Consider the following 21,079-nt stretch of genomic DNA (forward strand, 5'->3'; position numbering starts at 1 on the left):
CTGAAAACTGTTGGGACTAAGGAAACTTGCAAATGTCTAGTTTTCTTTATAATATCAAAACTAAGAGTACTTCTCACTCTTTAAAATTTAATCATGCATGCATCCTTAGGTGTTGCATGTTTTGAACTGCTATTAAAAATGCATGTTTCTGCCACATTAAAGGGAGAACAGAGGCTTGTGTGTTGTATTATTAATTATGTGCAGGAAATAAAATTCTGGTCAGTTTTTGTAAAAGGAACACACACACACACACTCACACACATACCCCAAAGCAAAGATTTACCAAGTGAGTGGAGACCACATAGGCTCCTGTCTGCTCCTCTGACCCTGTGCACTTACTCTTGAGGTCCAAGTTCCTTGCTCCTGCGGTGATTTGCGTTGTGATTTTCGTGTCAATCTTTACAGTGTGGAGATTGCTGGTGTCCCTTGATATCATCACGTTGTGCCACTGATTGTCATTGAGAGGCTTATTTGAACTCCCTTTGATGAGATTAGCACCATTTCCCAAATCAAACACATAATGTAAGTACCTGGGAAACAAAGGAAAGGTGAGAAAATCCCATCACTTTTTGAATTTTTGATGAAGTCAAACTAGGGATTACAAGTCGATTTTTTTTTTCAGGTGACCCTACCCTTGCTAGACGTCACAAGAGCTTTTGTATCAAAGCTCAGCAATTAAGAAGGTAAGAAACATTATTCTGTGTCAGTAAGAAACATTTTTATGGTCTTCACTATAAGGAATAGTGAAAATAATTATTTCAATCATGGTCTACACTCTGATTTTGGAAGAAACACATTGCTCATTACTCATTCCCTAGTTTTGCCACACAACCCCTCCTGAGCTAACCACACCGAACTGGCAATTCTTATTGGCTCCTTGCACAGCTGCTCTCCCCTTCCTCTGAATGCCCGTCTCTCTATGGGCATTCATCCTCAATCTCAGCTCAAATACTCCCTCCCTCACACATTTCCTAATCTGCCTACACCAGGGGTCCCCAAACTTTTTACACAGGGGGCCAGTTCACTGTCCCTCAGACCGTTGGAGGGCCAGACTATAAAAAAAACTATGAACAAATCCCCATGCACACTGCACATATCTTATTTTAAAGTAAAAAAAACCAAAATGGGAACAAATACAATATTTAAAATAAATAACAAGTAAATTTAAATCAACAAACTGACCAGTATTTCAATGGGAAATATGGGCCTGCTTTTGGCTAATGAGATGGTCAATGTGCTCCTCCTACTGACCACCAATGAAAGAGGTGCCCCTTCCAGAAGTGCGGCGGGGGCCGGATAAATGGCCTCAGGAGGCCGCATGCGGCCCACGGGCCGTAGTTTGGGGACCCCTGGCCTACACGCTCTCCTAAGCCTCTGCACATGATCACTTTAGGAAACTTTTCATAGTGCTTCTGTTCCATTTATGTGTTCACTAATATTCCCCAAGGTTGTGTGTTTGCACAGGTGTGGATTGGGTTTGGTGGAATCTGAGAGATGAATGGGGTAGCAAGGAAATGTATTTATTTCCTGGCATATTATCTAACCTGTTATAAATATGCAGTAATATTCACTGGGTGAATGAATGAATACCCAAATTGATTAAATGACATAAAAATTTTATCGTCGTTTCAAAGAAATTTCACAAAAATCTTTTTAAATTCTTCAAGGAAATTGGACATAGAATTAAGCTTGAGTTAAATGGAATTTTGCAAAATTGAAGTAATCTGATTACTTAAATTAGCTATTTAATTTAGCACAAATTAGCCTGCAAATTGGTAGAAATTCTTTTGTAGAATTATAGTGTGCATAATAATAGTAAGGCAATCCACACATGAAGTGTAAGTTTCATGGAATGAATACATAGCATAAATTAGAACTTGTTGTTATTTATATCTCATACAAGGATATGTAGCTATAAAAGACTATACAATACCCCTATAAACTTTATGGGTATTTAAATGAATACATTATTTGTATGCCCCTCTGCCATCTGCCCGTGCCCATGACCTTGCAAGCCAATACATATTGTTTAATGTATATTTTTGGAAATAGAGGTTTATTTTCTCAAAGACTTATTTGTCACTGAACTGACTTATACTTACCCTTTAACTAATTCGACGACAATAAAGTCATTGCCATCCCCGCTGTTATATAGAATTAGTCCATCTAGAGATGTTGTCTTGAACTGGAAAAAAAGATGCATAGACGTGTAGGCTTGCAATGTAGCTAAGGCAACATAGCTCGATTTGGTCTTGAAGGTGACAGGGTCTGCTATGATGTTCCGGAATCCAAATCTGGCATTGAGCTCACAGTAATCTATGTCACCATTTTTACACAAGTCAATGTATGCCATTCCATTAAATGTCAGGCTCTGAAGATGTCCAATGAAGTTGGAAGGGACAGAAGACAGATACCGTCGTTCTGTGATGATGCCAGTCTCTATGTTATGAAACTCCAGCCTGGTATGATCACCCGCCATCTGACCTAAGTGGGAGGATAATATGTTATTATCTTCTGTATCTAAAAGCCATTTTCAACTTTAGACTTCCATAACAACATGACATTTTAAGATACAAGAATCTAAATACCTCCTTGATATTCAACTACTTATAGTAAAAACACAGAAGTGATGTTAAAAGGAAAGGCTGTATTACATAACACAACTTTCTTAGGTGAGATTTTAATCTATGTCAAAATTATAGTCTTAACAAAAACTTCTCATAAGCTAAAGGGACAGAATTTTTGAAAAGTAGAAGGGAAAAAAAAGGAAGCAAGTAACGGAGAAAGGAAGGGAGAAAGAAAGGTTAAGAGGGCGGGGAGAGAGAAAGGAAAGAAAGGAAGGAAGAAAGGGAGAGAAGGAGAGAGGAAGGAAAGAAGGAACAGAAGGTAGGTGGGAAGGAGGGAAGGGAGGAGAAAAGGAGACAGAGGGATGCTTTAGAGACAATGATTGTCCTAATCAACCCAGTAGAAAGTGATGTATCCCAGCTTCATGGTGACATTTTTCTTTATAAGGAATGTTCATCCAAAAAAAAAAAAGTGACTATATTTTCCTATCGTCGATTTAAATAATAAAGAGCTGCTAACTATTTTTCCAATAATAAACCAGACAAATGTGTTTGAAGTATGTCATTTTCACCTTCCTTTTTCTGTGCTGAATAATTTCCATAGTCTTTCCTAGAACTAGTCTCCTAACTAGTTTAGAATTTCTGTTGATCTCTGGACCTGCCATTTTTCCTGCACTTATGTTTTAGATAACTAAATTGAGCATGATATACCAATTCAAGGCATGCCCAAATTTGAGACAAGCAGTAAAATTAGTCCAGATTACCAAAGTTTTAATCTTCTTTCAATACTTGAGCATGAAGCTTGGTTGCGGATTTGCACAGTGATTCACTCTTCAGCTCAGCTCTGTCCCTCCTCACCCTGCCATACTACCTCCAGAGTGATAACTGCACCTACCTTCAGTGTTGAAGATAAACTAAATTTTTAAAAAATGCAAACTTGTTTTATTAAGCACAAAATAGCATACTTTATCATTGCTAGTGATTCACTCCTAGCCTCTTGTTCTTGTCTAATTAAACTGTCATTCACTTTCTCCTGAAACTCAGAAAGGTCATTAACTTGCAATCAAGTTCTTCCAGGTACCAACTTCACTACTCAATTTGGCATAATTGGAAAATTTATCAAGCTTACCCTATCCCATCATCCATGATGTTAAGGAAAATATTAATTAAAGCCAATCTCAGTATCAGTCCCTGAAAAAATTCACTTGGACCTCTTCCCAGATGTCATGAAGACTGAATAGCCACGTATGTGGGCCTCCTTCAACCAGTTTGACAGACTGCCATTTCTTAATGCAGAGAGTAAAATGTTAGATGGCATTTTAAGGAAATGTCTGCCAGTAAAATATAAAGGAAATAATCTCTGTTGTCCAAGAAAAATTATCTGCATACTTAATTTCCTTTGACATTTATAAACTCACTGATGTAAAGATCTTTCCCTTATTCTGAACTTGACTCTACTTAATTTTCACACCTGTTTACTAGTCCTTGATCTGGTAACAGCTGTCCTATCACCATGGGTATGTTCTGTTTTTAGTCATTGGTTTGTTCCAATCCTATCTCTGCAAACGTTTTTTTTAAAAAACAAAAAGCAACAACAAAAAGAAACACTGTATATGTCTGTCCTCTGACCTCTCCACTAGGTTACTTGCTTATCTATCTGATGCAAAAATAAAATTAAATCTTTAGCAATTCTGCCTTCTTGTATGACATCATTTCTTTCTCCTTCTTCAGTTCTTGTTCAATGACCTCCACACTGCTTTTTGGAGAACTTTCTCTTCGGTAGCAAATAAATTTAGTTTTTAATAATGCTCAAATATAAAGTTCCTGAGACACCGGTAACATTGAATTAACAAGCCATATGGAACGGAAAATATGAAAAGCTTAAAACTCAATTGAGCTTTTCTATCTCCTTGTATTGTTTTTATGATATTAAAATCTGAGCTTTAACTCAGTGAACCCACCCCAATCCTGAAATTGTCATGTTTCTTCTTAAAGGTTCTATTAGTGAACCAAATGACAGGAAAGAAATGTTTGGAAAAAATATTTCTAATACTTGAAATTAAAAATTACGCAAAATTGTGAGGTTCTAGGCAGCTCTGAAATAGTGAAACACATTTTGTTTAAAAGGACTGAGAAGTTCAGTGATAAAAATAGTACATAATGTCTGCTTTCTTTTCTCAAAGGAATAGGATATAGATGCAGAACATGAATAATAAAAAAGGTAGTAAAACAGCACTGGAGCAACCGTAGCCAAGTTATAAGAAAAATCATTACGGCCCATGTTCAAGAGCCTATTCTTTTTTTAATAAGCACATATATATTGCAGCAGCAGTAATGGCAGATAGGCTTGCTCCAGGGAGAGAATTAGCACCTAAAAGCCATTATCCACTGACTAAGAAAACATTAACTGCTGCCTTTAAAAACCCTTTTCTCCTCAGTCTTTATTCCAGTGTTTAATCCTCTGTCAGTAACATAGCCACCTCTACTCTTATATACATATATTGATTAAGAAAATAATTAAGGGCATTAAAGGCAAAACATTTTTAAGGCTCTGATCATTTAAAACTACAGTCTTTCCCAGGGAGTTAGTGGGAAAAATTTGAAGTTAGCAAAATGTCTCTGATCAAAAAGTCTGGGGTATAGCAGACTCTTTCTAATTAAAATTGCTAATTTCCAATTAAAAAAAACACCCACCTGGATGGTATATTTGCAATAATATCTCACTATCTAAAGCAAATCTTTTTATTTAAGCTGAGAGCAAGATCAGCTACTTTAGGTTCAGCCTTCCTGAGGTTGGATGAACCACCTGCTGCAAGGGCAGGTGGGGGAGGGGACTGGGGGTCAATGATGAACAAAGATTTTACTTGGGGTGTGTTGAACACACTTTACATTGTACAGAAATACGTTGTAGAATTGGACATCTGAAACCTGTATACTTTTGTTAACTGATGTCACCTCAATTAAAGAGATCATGTTCCTAAAAAAATAAAATAAAAAACACTTAACAGATACTTAAAAATATATCTATAATTGTAACTTAAAAAATGTGGTCAAATGTAGAATTTTGCATGGAGTCTCTAGTGCTTTCCTTCATAAAAATATTCCTGTTCAGTAATTTCTGACATTTTGCAAACCTAATAAGAAATCCCCTTGCTTTCCTGATCTGTAGGTGGTTGCAAGGGATGACTAGAGTGTTTGAAAAAAAATCTCATCCTAAACTTAAGACTCAATGGCAAGTTTTCATTGCTATCTTAGGAAACTATATCTAGCAATATATGATAAATTGAGGCTGACTTTTTATTATGACTTGTTGGCTTTCGTGAGATCTTTGACCAAACATAATCCCACAAATGACCCTGATAAAAAAAAAAACTCACCAAGTAAAGGCAAATTATTATGGGAAAAAAAAATGTCTATCTCTGAGCAGCAAGGTGCTGGGGGTTGGGGTAAGGAAAAAGGTGGGGTGGAATATTGGGGTAAAAATGCATAATTTAGGTAAATCAACAATGTTAACTTGGCTTGTATTTCCATGTCTTCTTTATACTCTGAGAAAGAAAATGTCAGTTCCCACAACTGAAAAATATTATTCAGCTCCTTCAGAGCAGTGGGCAGAATCTAATTTCTGCTCTAAACAGTTTTGAGAAACGGTAAATGGCAGGCTAACCTACTGCAATGCTAGTTTATATTTTGCCCTTCCTGCAGTTCTGAGGAGCTAGCCAAAGTCTTGCTGTACTTTGTCTCAAAGACTTTTTTTTTTAGCAGAAAGTGGAAGCTGGTGGAAGACAACGTCTTTTCCGAGCTTTTGTAAAGGCCTGATTCTCAAGGTGTTCCCAAAAAGGAAATAGGAGAGTGCAGAGTGCACTGCAGGACTGAGAGGCGGAGAGGAGGGTACCACTGCCGGGGAAAGGGTTGGAGGGACTTAGGTGTACCGAGTACCAGTGACCCGTACTCTGGAGAGGCTCGGGATCCAGGTAGAATTGGTGAGGTAAACACAGGGAGACTGGGCCCCTGCCCCTGGGCTGCAGGAGTCAGCAAAGACCCTTTGAACCCAATCAGATCAGAAGCACCAGAGTTCTTGGAATTTAAAATACAAACTTGGAAAATTTTCTTTTCTGGAAGACATGATGGACCATGAGCCACAAAGCACACAATCTAACAAACAAAAAAACACACCTCGGTTCTTTTCTCAGGTCTGGTAATAATGACATGTCAAAGAAAGTTAAGCCACTTAGACCTTAACTGCTCATTTTTACACTTCGTGACAAAATCCAAATTGTCCAAGACAATTCATTCATCTTCCTGGAACTGCGCTTGACTAAAACTTGCTGAATTTCAGCTTACACTTTGGCCAAAGCTCTACACAAGGTCTGCCTTCCTTCCCTAAGTCCACACAGCTCCTTCAGAGCCTTTTCACGCTTGGTAATTTTGAATAAAGTCTTCTGCTCATGGTTCTCTGGTTGATGTTCTTCCTCAGAGAATAAAAGGACACATCATAGCAGTGGCTTCTCAATGCCAGTCCATGGACCAGCTCCATGAGTGTTCTCAGAAGAGATTTTAAGAAAACATTTACTCTGTTCCCTCCAGACTTCTGTGGTGTCAGGCTAGGAATTGGTCCTTTGAAAGGGCGTCTGATGATTCTGAACCAAAGTGAAGTTGCACCCCCATGTAGGAAACACATTTTTGAAAAGCCATATGAATTGGCAGTTTGCTTCATCTGAACTCAGGAATGATTCTCTCAAAAGTTTAACACTCATGCATGATATTTCTACATGGATAGACTCAATTGATCTCGGATTATAGGACCCACCACCCTTTGGATGAATGTAAAACAGATACTGTTCTGCTGCACAAGGACCATCTTTGCCTTGTACTAAAATAATTAACATGGAGATGTCCTCTAAAGAAGAAAAAGGAGCTAATATCCCAGGTAGTCCAGTACTTAACATTATTTTTAGCAGGGAGAAGAAAGGCTCACAGATGCCTCTTCCATTGTTTCCCTGAGATCTCTGTGGTGGAGAGATCCTTTATATGGCTCAATACAAATCAGGGATTGAACTTGACATCCTTAACATTAGAGTTTAACAAACCAAGGTAATTGGCCAAAAATGATCAGTTATAGCTTATAAGGAAAAAAACAGTTTACCTAACAGAATTTCAGCATATTTATTAATTTATCAAGAAGCTAAAAAGTGTAACTTGCTGCTATTTATTACTAAAATATATTAGAAATGAAGAAATTAAATGGAAAGTTTCACCCAAACATGACTTTAATATTCAATGAGACACAAATATATATTTGTCAAACCACAAAATTAAAATATTTTATAATTATAAATTCTTCTTGAATTATGAAACAGATAAAAACATGATATGAAAGTGTTGCTCATTTGAGAGAAGAAACACTTAGCAAATAAAATTGTTGCTAAAAAAAATAGGTACTACACTTACAGAGATTGGTCTTAAAGAAGATTTTGTGAATTCAAACCCAAAGGCAAGGGAAGTAAAGGCAAAAATAAAGGAATGGGACCGTGTCAAAGTAAATAAACATCTGCATAGCAAAAGAAATCAATAACAAAACAAAAAAGGCTACTAACTGAATTGGAGAAGATATTTGCAAATAACAGCTCTGACAAGAGATTAATATTCAATATATATAAAAAACTTATACAACTCAATACCGAACAAACCATCCAATCAATTTAAAAATGGGCAAAGGAACTGAACAGGCACTTCTCTCAAGAAGAAATACAAATGGCCAACAGGTACATGAACAGATGCCCAACTTCAGAACTAGCTATTAAGGAAATGCAAATCAGAACTACAGATACCACCTCACACCTTTTAGAATGGCTATTATCAATAGAACAGGTAATACAAGTGTTGTAGAGGTTGTGGAGAAAAAGAACCCTCATTCACTGCTTGTGGGAATGTAAACTGGTACAGCCACTGTGGAAACAGTATGGCAGTTCCTCAGAAATTAAGAATGGAGTTATCATATGACCCAGGAATCCCTCTTCTGGGTATCTACCTGAAAAATTTGAAAATATTTATTTGCAAAGATATATGCACCTCTATGTTCATTGTAGCATTATTCACGGTGGCCAAGATATTGAAACAACCAAAGATGATTGGATAAAGAAGATATGGTACATCTATACAATGGAATACTACTCAACCATAAGGAAAAATGAAATGTTGCAATTTGCAACAACATGGATGGACCTTAGGGGTATCATGCTACACAATAAGAAAGTCAGAAACAATGAAGAACCATATGATTTCACTCATATGGGGCATATAAAACTGAAACTCACAGAGTATGGTGGTTACCAGAGGGAAGAGTAAAGGGGGACAAATCTATAGTGATGAGAGATGGTTCGACTTTGTTTGGTATGCACTCAATGCAATATACAGATGATGTATCATATTAATGTACACTTGAAACCTATATAATTTTGTTAGCCAATATCACCCCAATAAATTTAATAAAAAATTAAAAAATAAGAAAACCAAAAGACAAACCACACACACACACACACACACACACACACACAGAGATATTGAACTGTATGTAACAGCTGCAAGTTGTGCACTTGATTTCCCATGCCACCTGCAAGAAATGGAAAAGTCTAAAGCTTCAGAAAAAAAGAGGGTGATTGGGGATAGCAGGGTTTACCTGTCATGGCCTGTTGGTCATCCACTGTTAACTTTAAACTTTTTCCTCGACGAACCACACGCACTGTGTGCCATTCGTTATCATTGAGGTTATAGCCAGCAAAAAGGGTCTCGGGACCTTTGCCTGTAGAATATGCCAAACAGTCATTATGGACACTCAGAATCAGTCAAGCTAATGAACCTCACAGAGAGTGAGAGAAAAGAGACAAAGAAAGGAGGAAAGGGAGAAAGATGAAGGAGAGGAGAGAAAAATGCAAGAGGAGAGAAAGGAGAAAGAGAGAAAGAGAGAGAGGAGACTGGCGGGATCAATTTTCTTTCAAGCCCATTAGAGTCATAGCAAGCAAGGAAAATGACATGTTAACAGACATTCTGGTGTGACACTTTAAGAAGAATCTTTCACATTATGCATTGATTTAAGACAAGCGAATGGACCTGTTGTCATAAATAGGCACAGTCAATACAGCATTGGGAAGCCTCCCACATTTACTTACACTTTTTTTTTTCCCCTAAGGAGTTCTCTGATTTTTGCAATTATCACTTTCTTGATAATGTAGTAGCTAACAGCCATGTCACCTCTGACCTCAGGGAGAGATCTGACCGCAGGTCATTAGCTAACCATTTCCATTGAGTGGCCACCGTCTGGATGAGACCCTACAGAGAAGGTTGCTCTGGATACTGCACTGTGTGATGCTGCTCTTCTCTCTGACCTCATGTACCACTACAGCTCACTAAGTTCTTAAACTTGGGAAATGTTGTGTCTAAAATATAAATCAAGTAGAGGCAAAGAAAATGAGTGTAGGTAAACATATTGACTCTTAGAAAATAAAGAAAACAGAAGTCACAGCTGAAAAGGGGTCACGTATTGAGTGGGAAGGGGAAAAATGTGATGTTAAACAGCAGTAGATGACAGGATTCCCAGGTAACAACCAAAAGAAACAGCAAGAAGTCTAACCAAGGAAGCAACTATGGCAGTTTAAAATCCATAGATAAATGGAATTTAAATTGGCACAGAACAGAGAGATTATCTCAGAAAGTTGTTTTGTAGAAATTATTGAAATGACAAAGTTAGACACATGTCCCTCTTTAACTTCAAAGCAAAGTCAGAGAAAATTGCTTTTAGTGTAACTAGAAAATTCTTATAGGAAAAATAAGCATTTCTACCAATCTGATTAATTTTTACTAACCTAATTATGTTTCACTGAGAAAAATTATAAAAACTTTTTTTGTGGGGTTTTTTTTTTGTGACAGAGACAGAAAGAGAGAGACAGACAGACAGAAAGGGAGAGAGATGAGAAGCATCAATTCTTCATTGCAGCACCTTAGTTGTTCATTGATTGCTTTCTCGTATGGGTCTTGACCAGGGGGCTACAGCAGACCAAGTGACCCCTTGCTCAAGCCAGCAACCCTGGGCTCAATCTGGTGAGCCTTGTTCAAACCAGATGAGCCTGTGCTCAAGCCAGTGACCTCGGGGTTTCGAACCTGGGTCCTCTGCATCCCAGTCCAATGCTCTATCCGCTGCACCACTGCCTGGTCAGGTTATAAAAAGTTTCTAAGATACATTATTTGGTGATGGATTTTACTTTTTTTAAGTAATAGAATTTACTAGTGCATTAGAATAATAAACTATATGACATCATTGGGTTAACATGATCTTTATCTGATTCAGGGTCAGGATTAGCTTTACAATTTCTTCAACTAAATTCTACCAACAAAACCAATCAATGTCCAAGGAGCATCGGAGGACATATTAAAATGCCAACAAGAAGAAGAGAGAACAAAAGAGGAAAAAATTTAATAAGGGAACAACATAGAAGAAACCTCAGCAGTCAATCTGACAAGAGATCATTCATTGTTTGTTTTCAGAACTGCAGACTATCCACCAGCACCTTGATTTCTCTTAGGATGTTACTGATGATTACAAGTTCTGTATTATTTGGATAGGGTTTCTCTGGAGCTTAAAATGAGCCAGTGACATAAGCTAAATTTTGCAGGATGAATGACCTCATGTCTTTAAACAGGGCCAGGATGAAGATTAGAAACCATCTCTTGTTGTTTCTTTAGAAAATTCCAATTCATCTGGATACACGAATAAAAGCTTGTCTAGATAGAACAGTTTAAAGAGATTTATCACTAAATAACTAGAAGAAGCATGTTAGTTCAGTACTGCAAAAATGCTTTGAGACCAAATGTTGAAAGCAAGTTCCAGGATCAAAGGAACTCTTTCTAGTTTCAATAGTGAAGAAAGCAGTTAAAAACTGCAGAATCTTAGCATCCTACCAGTGGCAAGGGTCATTCTTAGTTTTGATCTTTGAAAAGAGAATATATCATTTTAAAGCTATTTTTATAGGGGAGATCTTTTCTCCCCTTAGAAATATATGCTTTTGAAGCAGCTTCACCCCCGTTCTCTTAATTTTAAAAGTGTTTTGTCAGAAAAAAAGAAAGGACAAGGGTGATATCATCACTCTACCCCATCCTGGGCTTGATCTTGCAGTAAAGTCATAATGCTTAATCTATGAAACAAGTATTTCCATAACAACAGGCACAAAAATCCAATTAAAAATAACCCTTTGGTTCATAAAAATCTCTGTGGGCCAACTTCAAACTCCTTTCTTGCATTATTAAAAATGTGAAGAGATTGATTTTGGAAGACAAGGCTTTTAAAAATGCAGTTAATAGTCTCAGTTCAAAACAATGCTCTCTATGCAACATGAAGTATAATAAGGAGTGCACTGGACAGGGAGGTAAGAACTAGTCTTTGATTTGTGACTAAGAAAAAATTTGGGGGCTGGGAAATGCTTATTATGCTCCAGGCACTTTATCTGTTACTTCATCTCTAATTTATTATCATTTTACAGATGAGGAAGTGAAGGCCTAGAAAACTAAAACTACCTGTCCCAAGGGCATATATACAGCTAAAATGTGACATAGAAAGTGTTCAAACCCAGACTGGCCTCTTCAAAGCCTTCATAGCTTCTCTTGCATTATCCTGCCTCCAAGCTATGTGACCTTTAGCTAGCAACTTAAATTTTGAGTTACCCCACATCTGAATGAAAAGTATAAAAAATTTGCTCCTTGTTATGACTTCCAGCTTGCTCCGCAAAATGAACACAATAATGGAAACTGCTACATTTCCTTCTTATAAGTCTTGGTAGAACAACCTTAACACTACCTTGCACCTCTGCCTAGGAATACTAAAATGGTCAATACTGAAGCATGTTATAGGCTAGAGGAAGAACCTTCAGTTTGGAGCATGATTCCCTCATAATCAGCAATCTGCTAAAAGATTCAGCTTTTGGTGGCCTTAACACCCCAACTTATAAAGTGAGGAGATGGTCTATCTGATCTTTACAGTGCCTTTGAGATCTTACATGCTCAGACATTTAAAGCATATTAAGGCTCTGAATGGTCAGCTCAGTGGTAGGTCATTGGACTGGTGTTTAGATGTCCCAGGCTCAATTTCCAGTCAAGGCACACAGGAGAAGTGCCCATCTGCTTCTCCACCCCACCCATTCTCACTCTCTTCCTCCTCAACACTGCAGCCATGGCTCGATAGGAGCGAGTTGGCCCCAGGAACTGAGAACTGAGGATTGTTCCATGGCCTCTGCCTCCAGTGCTAAGAAGAGGTTGGTTGCTGAGCAACAGAGCAACACATCAGATGGGCAGAGCATTGCCCTCTAATGAACTTGTCAGGTGGATCCTGGTTGGGATGCATGTGGGAGTCCATCTCTCTGCCTCCCCTCCTCTCACATATATATGGAATTGGTTAAAATAAAAAAAGGTGCTCAACTATTGGAATTTTGACTTTGAAAGTCATTTGTCCTCTTTTCTGGATTTTAATGGAAAAGTTGTAGTCATTCAAATCATTAATAATCTGAATTCTTTTTGAGAATTCTTTTTCTTTTGGGGATATCAAAACATGGCTCACTGGTAGTAATATCTTTCCTCTAACATTAATGCGAGGGTTATGAACCAAAAGTTCATATGTTGAAGTACTAACCCCTAGTGTGATGGTATTAGGAGGTGGGGCCTTTGTGTGGAATTAGCTTTAAGTGAGGTCACGAGGGTAGAGCCCCCATGATGGAATTAGAGCCCCTATTAGAAGAGAATGAGGAGGCATTGGCTTTCTTTCTCTCCACCATGTGGGGATAAAAAAAAAAAAAGGCAGCCATCTGCAAGCCAAGATGAGAACCCTCACCAAGAACTAAACCTGCTGCTACCTTGATCTTGGACTTGTCAGCCCCGAACTAAAAAAAAATAGGTATCTGTGGTTTAAGCCACACAGTTCATGATAATTTGTTAGAGCAGCCCAAACAGACTAAAATGGCAATATTTTAAAGATTTAAAGTTCATAGTGTTGTTTCTATTTTCAAACATTTATTCCTTGTGTTTTGTAAGGGGTTACAACTTATATTGATTCTTTTTAAAATCTTTTTCCTTTTTTTAAAAATTCATTTTAAGAGAAAGGAAAGAGAGAGAGAGACAGAGACAGAGAGAGAGAGAAGGGGAAGGAGCCGGAAGCATCAACTCCCATATGTGCCTTGACCAGGCAAGCCCAGGGTTTTGAACCGGCGACCTCAGAGTTCCAGGTCAATGCTTTATCCACTGCGCCACCACAAGCCCAGCTACACTTGATTCTTAATGTAATCTATTATTTAAGCCATAGAAATAGTTTTTCCTTTTTTTTTTTTTAAGTTAAAAGAGTGGATTTAGAAAGGTTAAGTATATTATTGTAAGTCACAGAGGTGATAAGAAGTGAAATTAAGACTGATCTTCGGATCTTCCTTTTACATTCCAGGGTTCTTTCCATAGACCCTAAACTGATATGCAGATAGTAAAAGTATAATGTGGCTCAATGCCCACAGGTAATATTTACCAGACTGGATCAAAATCCAGCTCTACTGGCTAATGTTATTATTATTATTTATTTATTTATTTTTGGTATTTCTCTGAAGCTGGAAACGGGGAGAGACAGTCAGACAGACTCCCGCATGCGCCCGACCGGGGTCCACCCTGCACGCCCACCAGGGGGCGACGCTCTGCCCACCAGGGGGCGTCGCTCTGTTGTGACCAGAGCCACTCTAGCACCTGGGGCATAGGCCAAGGAGCCATCCCCAGCACCCGGGCCATCTTTGCTCCAATGGAGCCTCGGCTGTGGGAGGGGAAGAGAGAGACAGAGAGGAAGGAGAGGGGGAGGGGTAGAGAAGCAGATGGGTGCTTCTCCTGTGTGCCCTGGCCGGGAATCGAACCCGGGACTTCTGCACGCCAGGCCGATGCTCTACCACTGAGCCAACCGGCCAGGGCCTGACTAATGTTATTTTAAAGAATTTGGAACTAGAAGGGGTATGAGAGGCATAGAAATGCATTGAGCTATCTACAAAACACCTGAGGTCCAAATTGGCTAGATGATGGTCCTATGGTCACTATATGACTGTAGAGTCCACGTCTCCAGACTACCACTCTACCAAACTTTTAAAAATTATTCTGCCCATTATATTATACTGAAGTAAAGTGAACTTTTCAAAGAACACCAAGTTCTGAGTCCATGATTGCTCTTTGAACTGCATCAAAGATGAAAACCAAGCAAGAATAAACAGGGCTCAAAGTGGCAGTCTTTTCAAAAGTTTAAGCCATGGTATAGCTGTTTTCTAATCAGTTGATGTTCATTGGATTTTCTGGTGACTCTAACTAAAATTTATTATTTACAGAGAGAATTAGACACAATAAAATCTTCAGACTTCCTCAATTTAGTTCAAGGTAATTAATTGCCCCTTTAAAACTTATCCACTTATGAATTCCAGGTGACTCTAAAATTTTACTACTAAAATGGGTTGGAGATAAGCCCATTTTAAGGCATAAGACAGAGAGGAAGGGGCGGTGAGGAGTGGGAGATTAGCAGTTAGCCAAACAAATTCTTCTATGAAATCTACTACTCTTACAGAGCATTGATTTACCCAGTAAGAGAAACACTGAAAAGATGGTAGCTGTTCTTGGCCAGATTAGTAACCACATTTGCTAATTATTTTCCATCTCCTTTTTCACTATCAGAGGACATGGTAGGGAAAATTAAATTTTGTCCCTGTTTGTTATCAACTAATGGTGTCACCGTAAGTCATTTATGGTATATTCCCTGTTTCTCATATTTTTATCTGTAAAATGAGGATGCTTAATAAGAGCATATACTCTCCCATAGCCAACTTTATATTCTATCATTCTTGGAAGGACAAAAACTGTGCTGCACTATCTTCCCACCTTGTGGCTATATAAAAGAATGCAATCTTAAGGTGAAGTTCTCTAAATCTAGAACATTTTTATTATTGTTCATTTCATTTTTGTTTTGACATGGTTAGGCAGAGGGCAGAGGGAACTTTAAGGAGAGTTATTCTAGACCTATTACTCAACTCAAATAAAACCAGAAGGAATATTAGTATATTCTAGAAAATGAAATTATTAATTGATATAGTCAAATTTTCAGGGAGAGAACTCTGTTTTTGTCCTCTTGGTATCCCTCACTATATACAGCACTAAATACTCAATAAGTGATCAGACAGAAGCAGGAAATACACCATGCTGTGTACCAGGATATGTCCCTGCTTTACAGACAGGTTCACTTAGAAGACAAAATCACTTCTGGTTATTTTTGTGGCTCTAGTTGATTGGCTTAGCGGTAGAGTATCAGCCCCACGTGTGGATGTCCTGTGTTTGACTCCTGGTCAGGACACACAGGAGAAGCAACCATCTGCTTCTTCTCCCTTCCCCCTCTCACTTCTCTCTCTCTCTCTTACCCTCCTGCAACAGTGGTTCAACTGGAGCAAGTTGGCCCCCAGCACTGAAGATGGCTCCATGGTCTAGGCCTCATGAGCTAAGAATTCGGTTGCTGAGCAACAGAGCAATGCCCCTGATAGAGCATCACTCTCTAGTGGGCTTGCCAATGTGGATCCTGGTCAGGGGCACATGCGGGAATCTGTCTCTCTGCTTCCCCTCCTTGTTATGTTGTCAAACAATGAAGTCATCTTTAAGGAACCCTTTCTCTTAGTTATGGTAAATTGTTCTCTTCCCTGTTCAAATAAGAAGATTGGGGCTGGGCAGTGTTGGAGACTCTCACACAGCACACAGTGCTCTCCCAAATTTTCCTTACTTGGAACAAATAGATTTGTGCAATGTGAAAATATAGAAGCTAAATAGGGGCAGTGGTTTCATTACTTTTTTTAAAGCAGTGGAATCCCTCTTCCTTGTAATCTTGCACAAGAAAAATTAAAGGCACACAAAGTGCGAGTTGCCCTCTGTTAAAGGAGCAGGCTGACTGGGCTCCCAGGCTTCAGAAATCTGAACTCCATAGCATCTCGCAGGGGGCTCATTTCTCTCTATGGAAAAAAAGATGATTTCTTTATCAAAAAACTCTAACAAAGGCATTTTCAAATACGTCTTTTACAAGAAATTCTTTCCTTTTAAAATTAGATTTGATTTTAAAAAAATTATAGTTTATAAATTTTAAAAAGTATTTTATCAGAACATCATTGATTATTTATAGCAAGGTCCAGAGGTATTGAAAGCTACCATTTTTCCTCTGTCTGCATTCTCAGCCCTCTAGCCTGCCTTCTCAACACACCCTAATTACAAAGTCCAGATTCACAGACTCTCCTAAAGGTTCTGTAGGGCATTTCCTCTTATATCACGTGAGTGATGGGACAGACTGCCTTTCCTTATTTCCATCCACCAGGAAACCAAGATTTAGGATGTGAATGTAATTTTGGCAACTTGGCTCTTTCCTTTTAAAAAACTATTTTTTTGCATATTGGCTTTCCTCTCCAATTATTTCAAATTGCTTTTATTAATCACTTTAAATTCTATTTAAAAGTATTGAGCATAAATGAGTAAATGAATTTATTTAATGAGGAAAAGAATAACTTCTAAAGGATATACAAGTAATCAAACTGCCTCTTTTTACAGATAACTCCACGGGGAGTTTCATATATATATATATATCCCCAACAAAATTGAACAAGCTTTTATTTACCAACTTCAGAATTTTTGCAAGTATATTTTAAATTCATTTTGGAACCCATTTCATTTATATATATGCATGTATATTTGGAACCAAAATTACATATGACAAGTTGCATATAATACTAATTTGGATCCTTTTTAGAAGAAAGCCTTGTGTGCAAATGTCCTGTGAACTATTAATACTAGTTTTTGAATGTAGGAAAAAATAATAAAGATAACAGAGAAGAATAAAACAAAGCTAAGAATTCTATGAAGCAATGTGATCAAAGATGTCCAGTAGACTAAAATGACCACTGTTTCTGGAGCTGGAAGATAACTGCCGTTTGAGGAAATCAAACCCATACCAATTATCTTTTGATTTTCAAAAGTTAGGCCGTGAGTCACAAAGCTGAAACTCATGATCTGCCCATTAGGCAGCTATCTCCCTCTACTGGTGTATTTTAAAGATGAGAAATACAGAAACCGACCATCTGTATCGAGTATCTTATTTCTTAGTATAGCTCAAACAGATTGGTTCTGAACTTCCTTTTCATTGCGTTAAACATCAAATGCAAGTAATTTCTACTTTATAACTCTACTTAATTATGTGAGTAGTTAATCTGCTTGCTTTAAATTAAATCATTGATTGAGCGTGAGGCTTCCCCCCTCCCCCCGAAATTGTAAACTGGGAGGCAATCAGACAGACTCCCGCATGTGCCTGACCGCCACCGGGCATGCCCACCAGGGGCGATGCTCTGCTCATCGGGGGTGTTGCTCTGTTGCAACCAGGGCCATTCTAGCACCTGAGGCAGAGGCCATAGAGGCATCCCCAGTGCCCCGGCCAACTTTGCTCCAATGGAGCCTTGGCTGCGGGAGAGAAAAAGAGAGACAAAGAGGAAGGAGAGGGGGAGGGGTGGAGAAGCAGATGGGCGCTTCTCCTGTGTGCCCTGGCCGGGAATCGAACCCGGGACTTCTGCACGCCAGGCCGACGCTCTACCACTGAGCCAACCGGCCAGGGCGAGCATGAGGCTTTTGATGCGTGTTTCTGCAAAGCCATAACCAGCATACTGCATAGATGATGGGCAGGTCAAAATCCTTTCCGTTTGCCTCCTGGAAGTGCTCCATTTACTATCTCCAGGTTGTGTTTGTTCCACCATAGTTATCGGGACTAAAGATGAGAATCACATAAAAGTGGATTTTAAGTTTCCATAGTTATGCTGTACGTTTTTTTTAAAAAAAGAATAGCATTGCCTTATACATATAAATTAATTTTATATTTATGCATGACTTTTCAATTTTTTAGATCATTAAACTGTCCATAGCATCCAGGAATTGAATTACATATTTTAGTCAGAGTCGGATTAAGGTTGGTTGAGGTCCCAGGAGCAGAAGAACATATTGGGCCCCTTCAAAAAAGAGAGACAGGGAAAATAAAAATACACACTAAACATATTTTTAAATAAATAAAAAATATTATGTACTATTAGTGTTAAAATTGCACATATGAAACCAAACAGTGTCATTTGAAAATAATGTGAAGTTGGGGTTTTGCAGGGCCCTTCAGAAGTCGGGGCCCAAGGTGCACACCTGGTGCACCCGCCATTAAATCCGCCTCTGGTTTCAGTGTCAGTGCATCTTAAAGTTATTAAATAATTTAATTAAAAATTATGAAATATTGTGTTTGTTGTTTATCCCATTTAACTACTCTTATTTATCCTGGGTTATGTGGCACTCATATCCTATTAACTTAGTTTAATAGCCTGACCAGGCGGTGGTGCAGTGGATAGAGCATCAGACTGGGATGCAGAGGACCCAAGTTCAAGACCCTAAGGTCGCCAGCTTGAGCACGAGCTCATCTGGGTTGAGCAAAGCTCACCAGCTTGGACCCAAGGTTGCTGGCTCAAGCAAGAGGTTACTCAGTCTGCTGTAGCCCCATGGTCAAGGCACATATGAGAAGGCAATCAATGAACAACTAAAGTGCCACAACGAAAAACTGATGATTCATGCTTCTCATCTCTCTCCGTTCCTGTCAGTCTGTCCCTATCTATCCCTCTCTCTGACTCTCTCTCTGTAAAAAAAAATAAATAAAAAAACAAACAAAAAAAACTTAGTTTAACAATTATTTTTGTGCCAAACACTGATCTTAGCATTGGGGATGTCCCAGCTTAGATTCTTAAGGTGCTTAAATTCTAGTAGTTAAGGGGTCAAAACATTTTTTCTGCAATGGCCAGATAGTAAATATATTTGGCTTTGCTGGATGTAGTCACTGTTGCAATTACTCAACCTTGCTATTGTAGTGTATAAGCAGCCATAGACTATATACAAACAAATGGATGTGTTTTTGCTTTAATTAAACTACTTCTTAAACGGGCAATTAGCCCATGGGATGTAGTTTTCAGGCCTCTGCAAAATACACATAAATAAATAGACAATTTAAGTTTTCCCTTCTCATAAAATTTTACACTGAATATAAAGAAATAACTAATGGAAAAATATTTAAGAACTTAAGAGTCAGAAGTCCTGAGTTTTAGACTCAATGTTGCCATTAAATCTGGCATAACCTTAATTAATTTAACTTAGTCTAATTCTTTTACTGGACTTAGTCTGAATTTTTTTATTAGTAAAACAGCAATAACAACAAAGGCAACAGAAACAAAAAGCAATTTAAGAATAAGGTAATAAATGGCATAAGCCAAGTGTAAGTCCCTCCACTTCTTTTTCTTTTAATTTTTGTTTTATTGACTTTAGAGAGAGAAAGGAGAGAGAGATCAGTTAGTTGCCCCACTTATTTATATATTCATTGGTTGATTCTTGTATGTGCCCTGACAAAGATCGAACCCACAACCTTAGTGTATCCGGATAGCGCTCTAACCAACTGAGCACCCCAACCAGCACAAGTCCCTCTACTTCTAAAAATCTAGTCACTTTCTGTTCTGAAAATTTAAAACCATGGCCTTTATTAAAATGGATCATATTGCCTGACTTGTGGTGGCGCAATGGATAAAGCATCGACCTGGAATGCTGAGGTCACTGGTTTGAAACCCTGGGCTTGCCTGGTCAAAGCACATACAGGAAGCAACTACTATGAGTTGATGCTTCCTGCTTCTCCCCCTTCTCTCTCCCTCTTTCCCCTCTAATAATCAACAAATAATATTTTTTAAATTCTAAAAATAAATAAAATAAAATGGATGATATCTCTGTGTATGTATGTATATATATATATATATATATATATATATATATATATATATACTGCTCACAAAAGTTAGGGGATATTTTAAAATGAGTATGAAGCTGTGAAATATCCCCTAATTTTTGTGAGCAGTAAAATTAAGTTTATTTCTATCAACTTTTCCAGATACTAACAATTTTTATTTGACAGTTGACTTTGAGGACAATAATCTCCCCTGGGAAACTAGAAACAAGCCTGTCACTGTGACAATAATGGGAACAGAGAAAAGCCAGGAGAAACAGAAGCAAAAGTCACCCCTGCCTGATGCCTGAGTCACACAGTTCCTGGCAGCTGCACTTCCTACCTGTAAATGACAAGAGCATGTGCTCCCCAGGTTGTAATTAGGACACCTGCCGTCTGCCATTAGTTTCTGGATTAAAAAAAAAATTACCTTAGAAAAATAATATATCATCCTTGCTTTAGAAAAAAGGAGAGTAACTCCTCATTAATGTTTCTATTTGATCTCCCTCAATTTCTAGATAATGGACTGGGAACAAAATTATTTTGTTTTTACTAATCACATGTGTCCACTAGGACATTTCATCACAAATTAAAATTAGACACATGGAAATGACACTTCCAGATTCTTCTTTCTCTAGTCCCTCCTAACATTACGTGGGAAAGG

At 38.2% G+C, this 21,079-nt stretch overlaps 1 protein-coding gene across 18 annotated transcripts in view; it reads right to left on the reverse strand.

The window, feature by feature from the left end:
- NRXN1 (neurexin 1) overlaps positions 1–21,079 on the reverse strand; it is a 1,279,091-nt gene that overhangs the window by 676,146 nt on the left and 581,866 nt on the right. For all 18 annotated transcript variants that reach the window (XM_066267113.1, XM_066267112.1, XM_066267110.1 and 15 more), the window contains 3 exons: positions 9,241–9,363; positions 2,103–2,484; positions 340–530 (listed from right to left, as the gene is read on the reverse strand). In XM_066267113.1, the coding sequence (XP_066123210.1) occupies positions 340–530; positions 2,103–2,484; positions 9,241–9,363 (696 nt within the window). The remainder of the gene's footprint in view (positions 1–339; positions 531–2,102; positions 2,485–9,240; positions 9,364–21,079) is intronic.

This window comes from Saccopteryx bilineata, chromosome 3 (genome assembly GCF_036850765.1).
Source record: "Saccopteryx bilineata isolate mSacBil1 chromosome 3, mSacBil1_pri_phased_curated, whole genome shotgun sequence".
Classification (NCBI taxonomy): Eukaryota; Metazoa; Chordata; class Mammalia; order Chiroptera; family Emballonuridae; genus Saccopteryx; species Saccopteryx bilineata.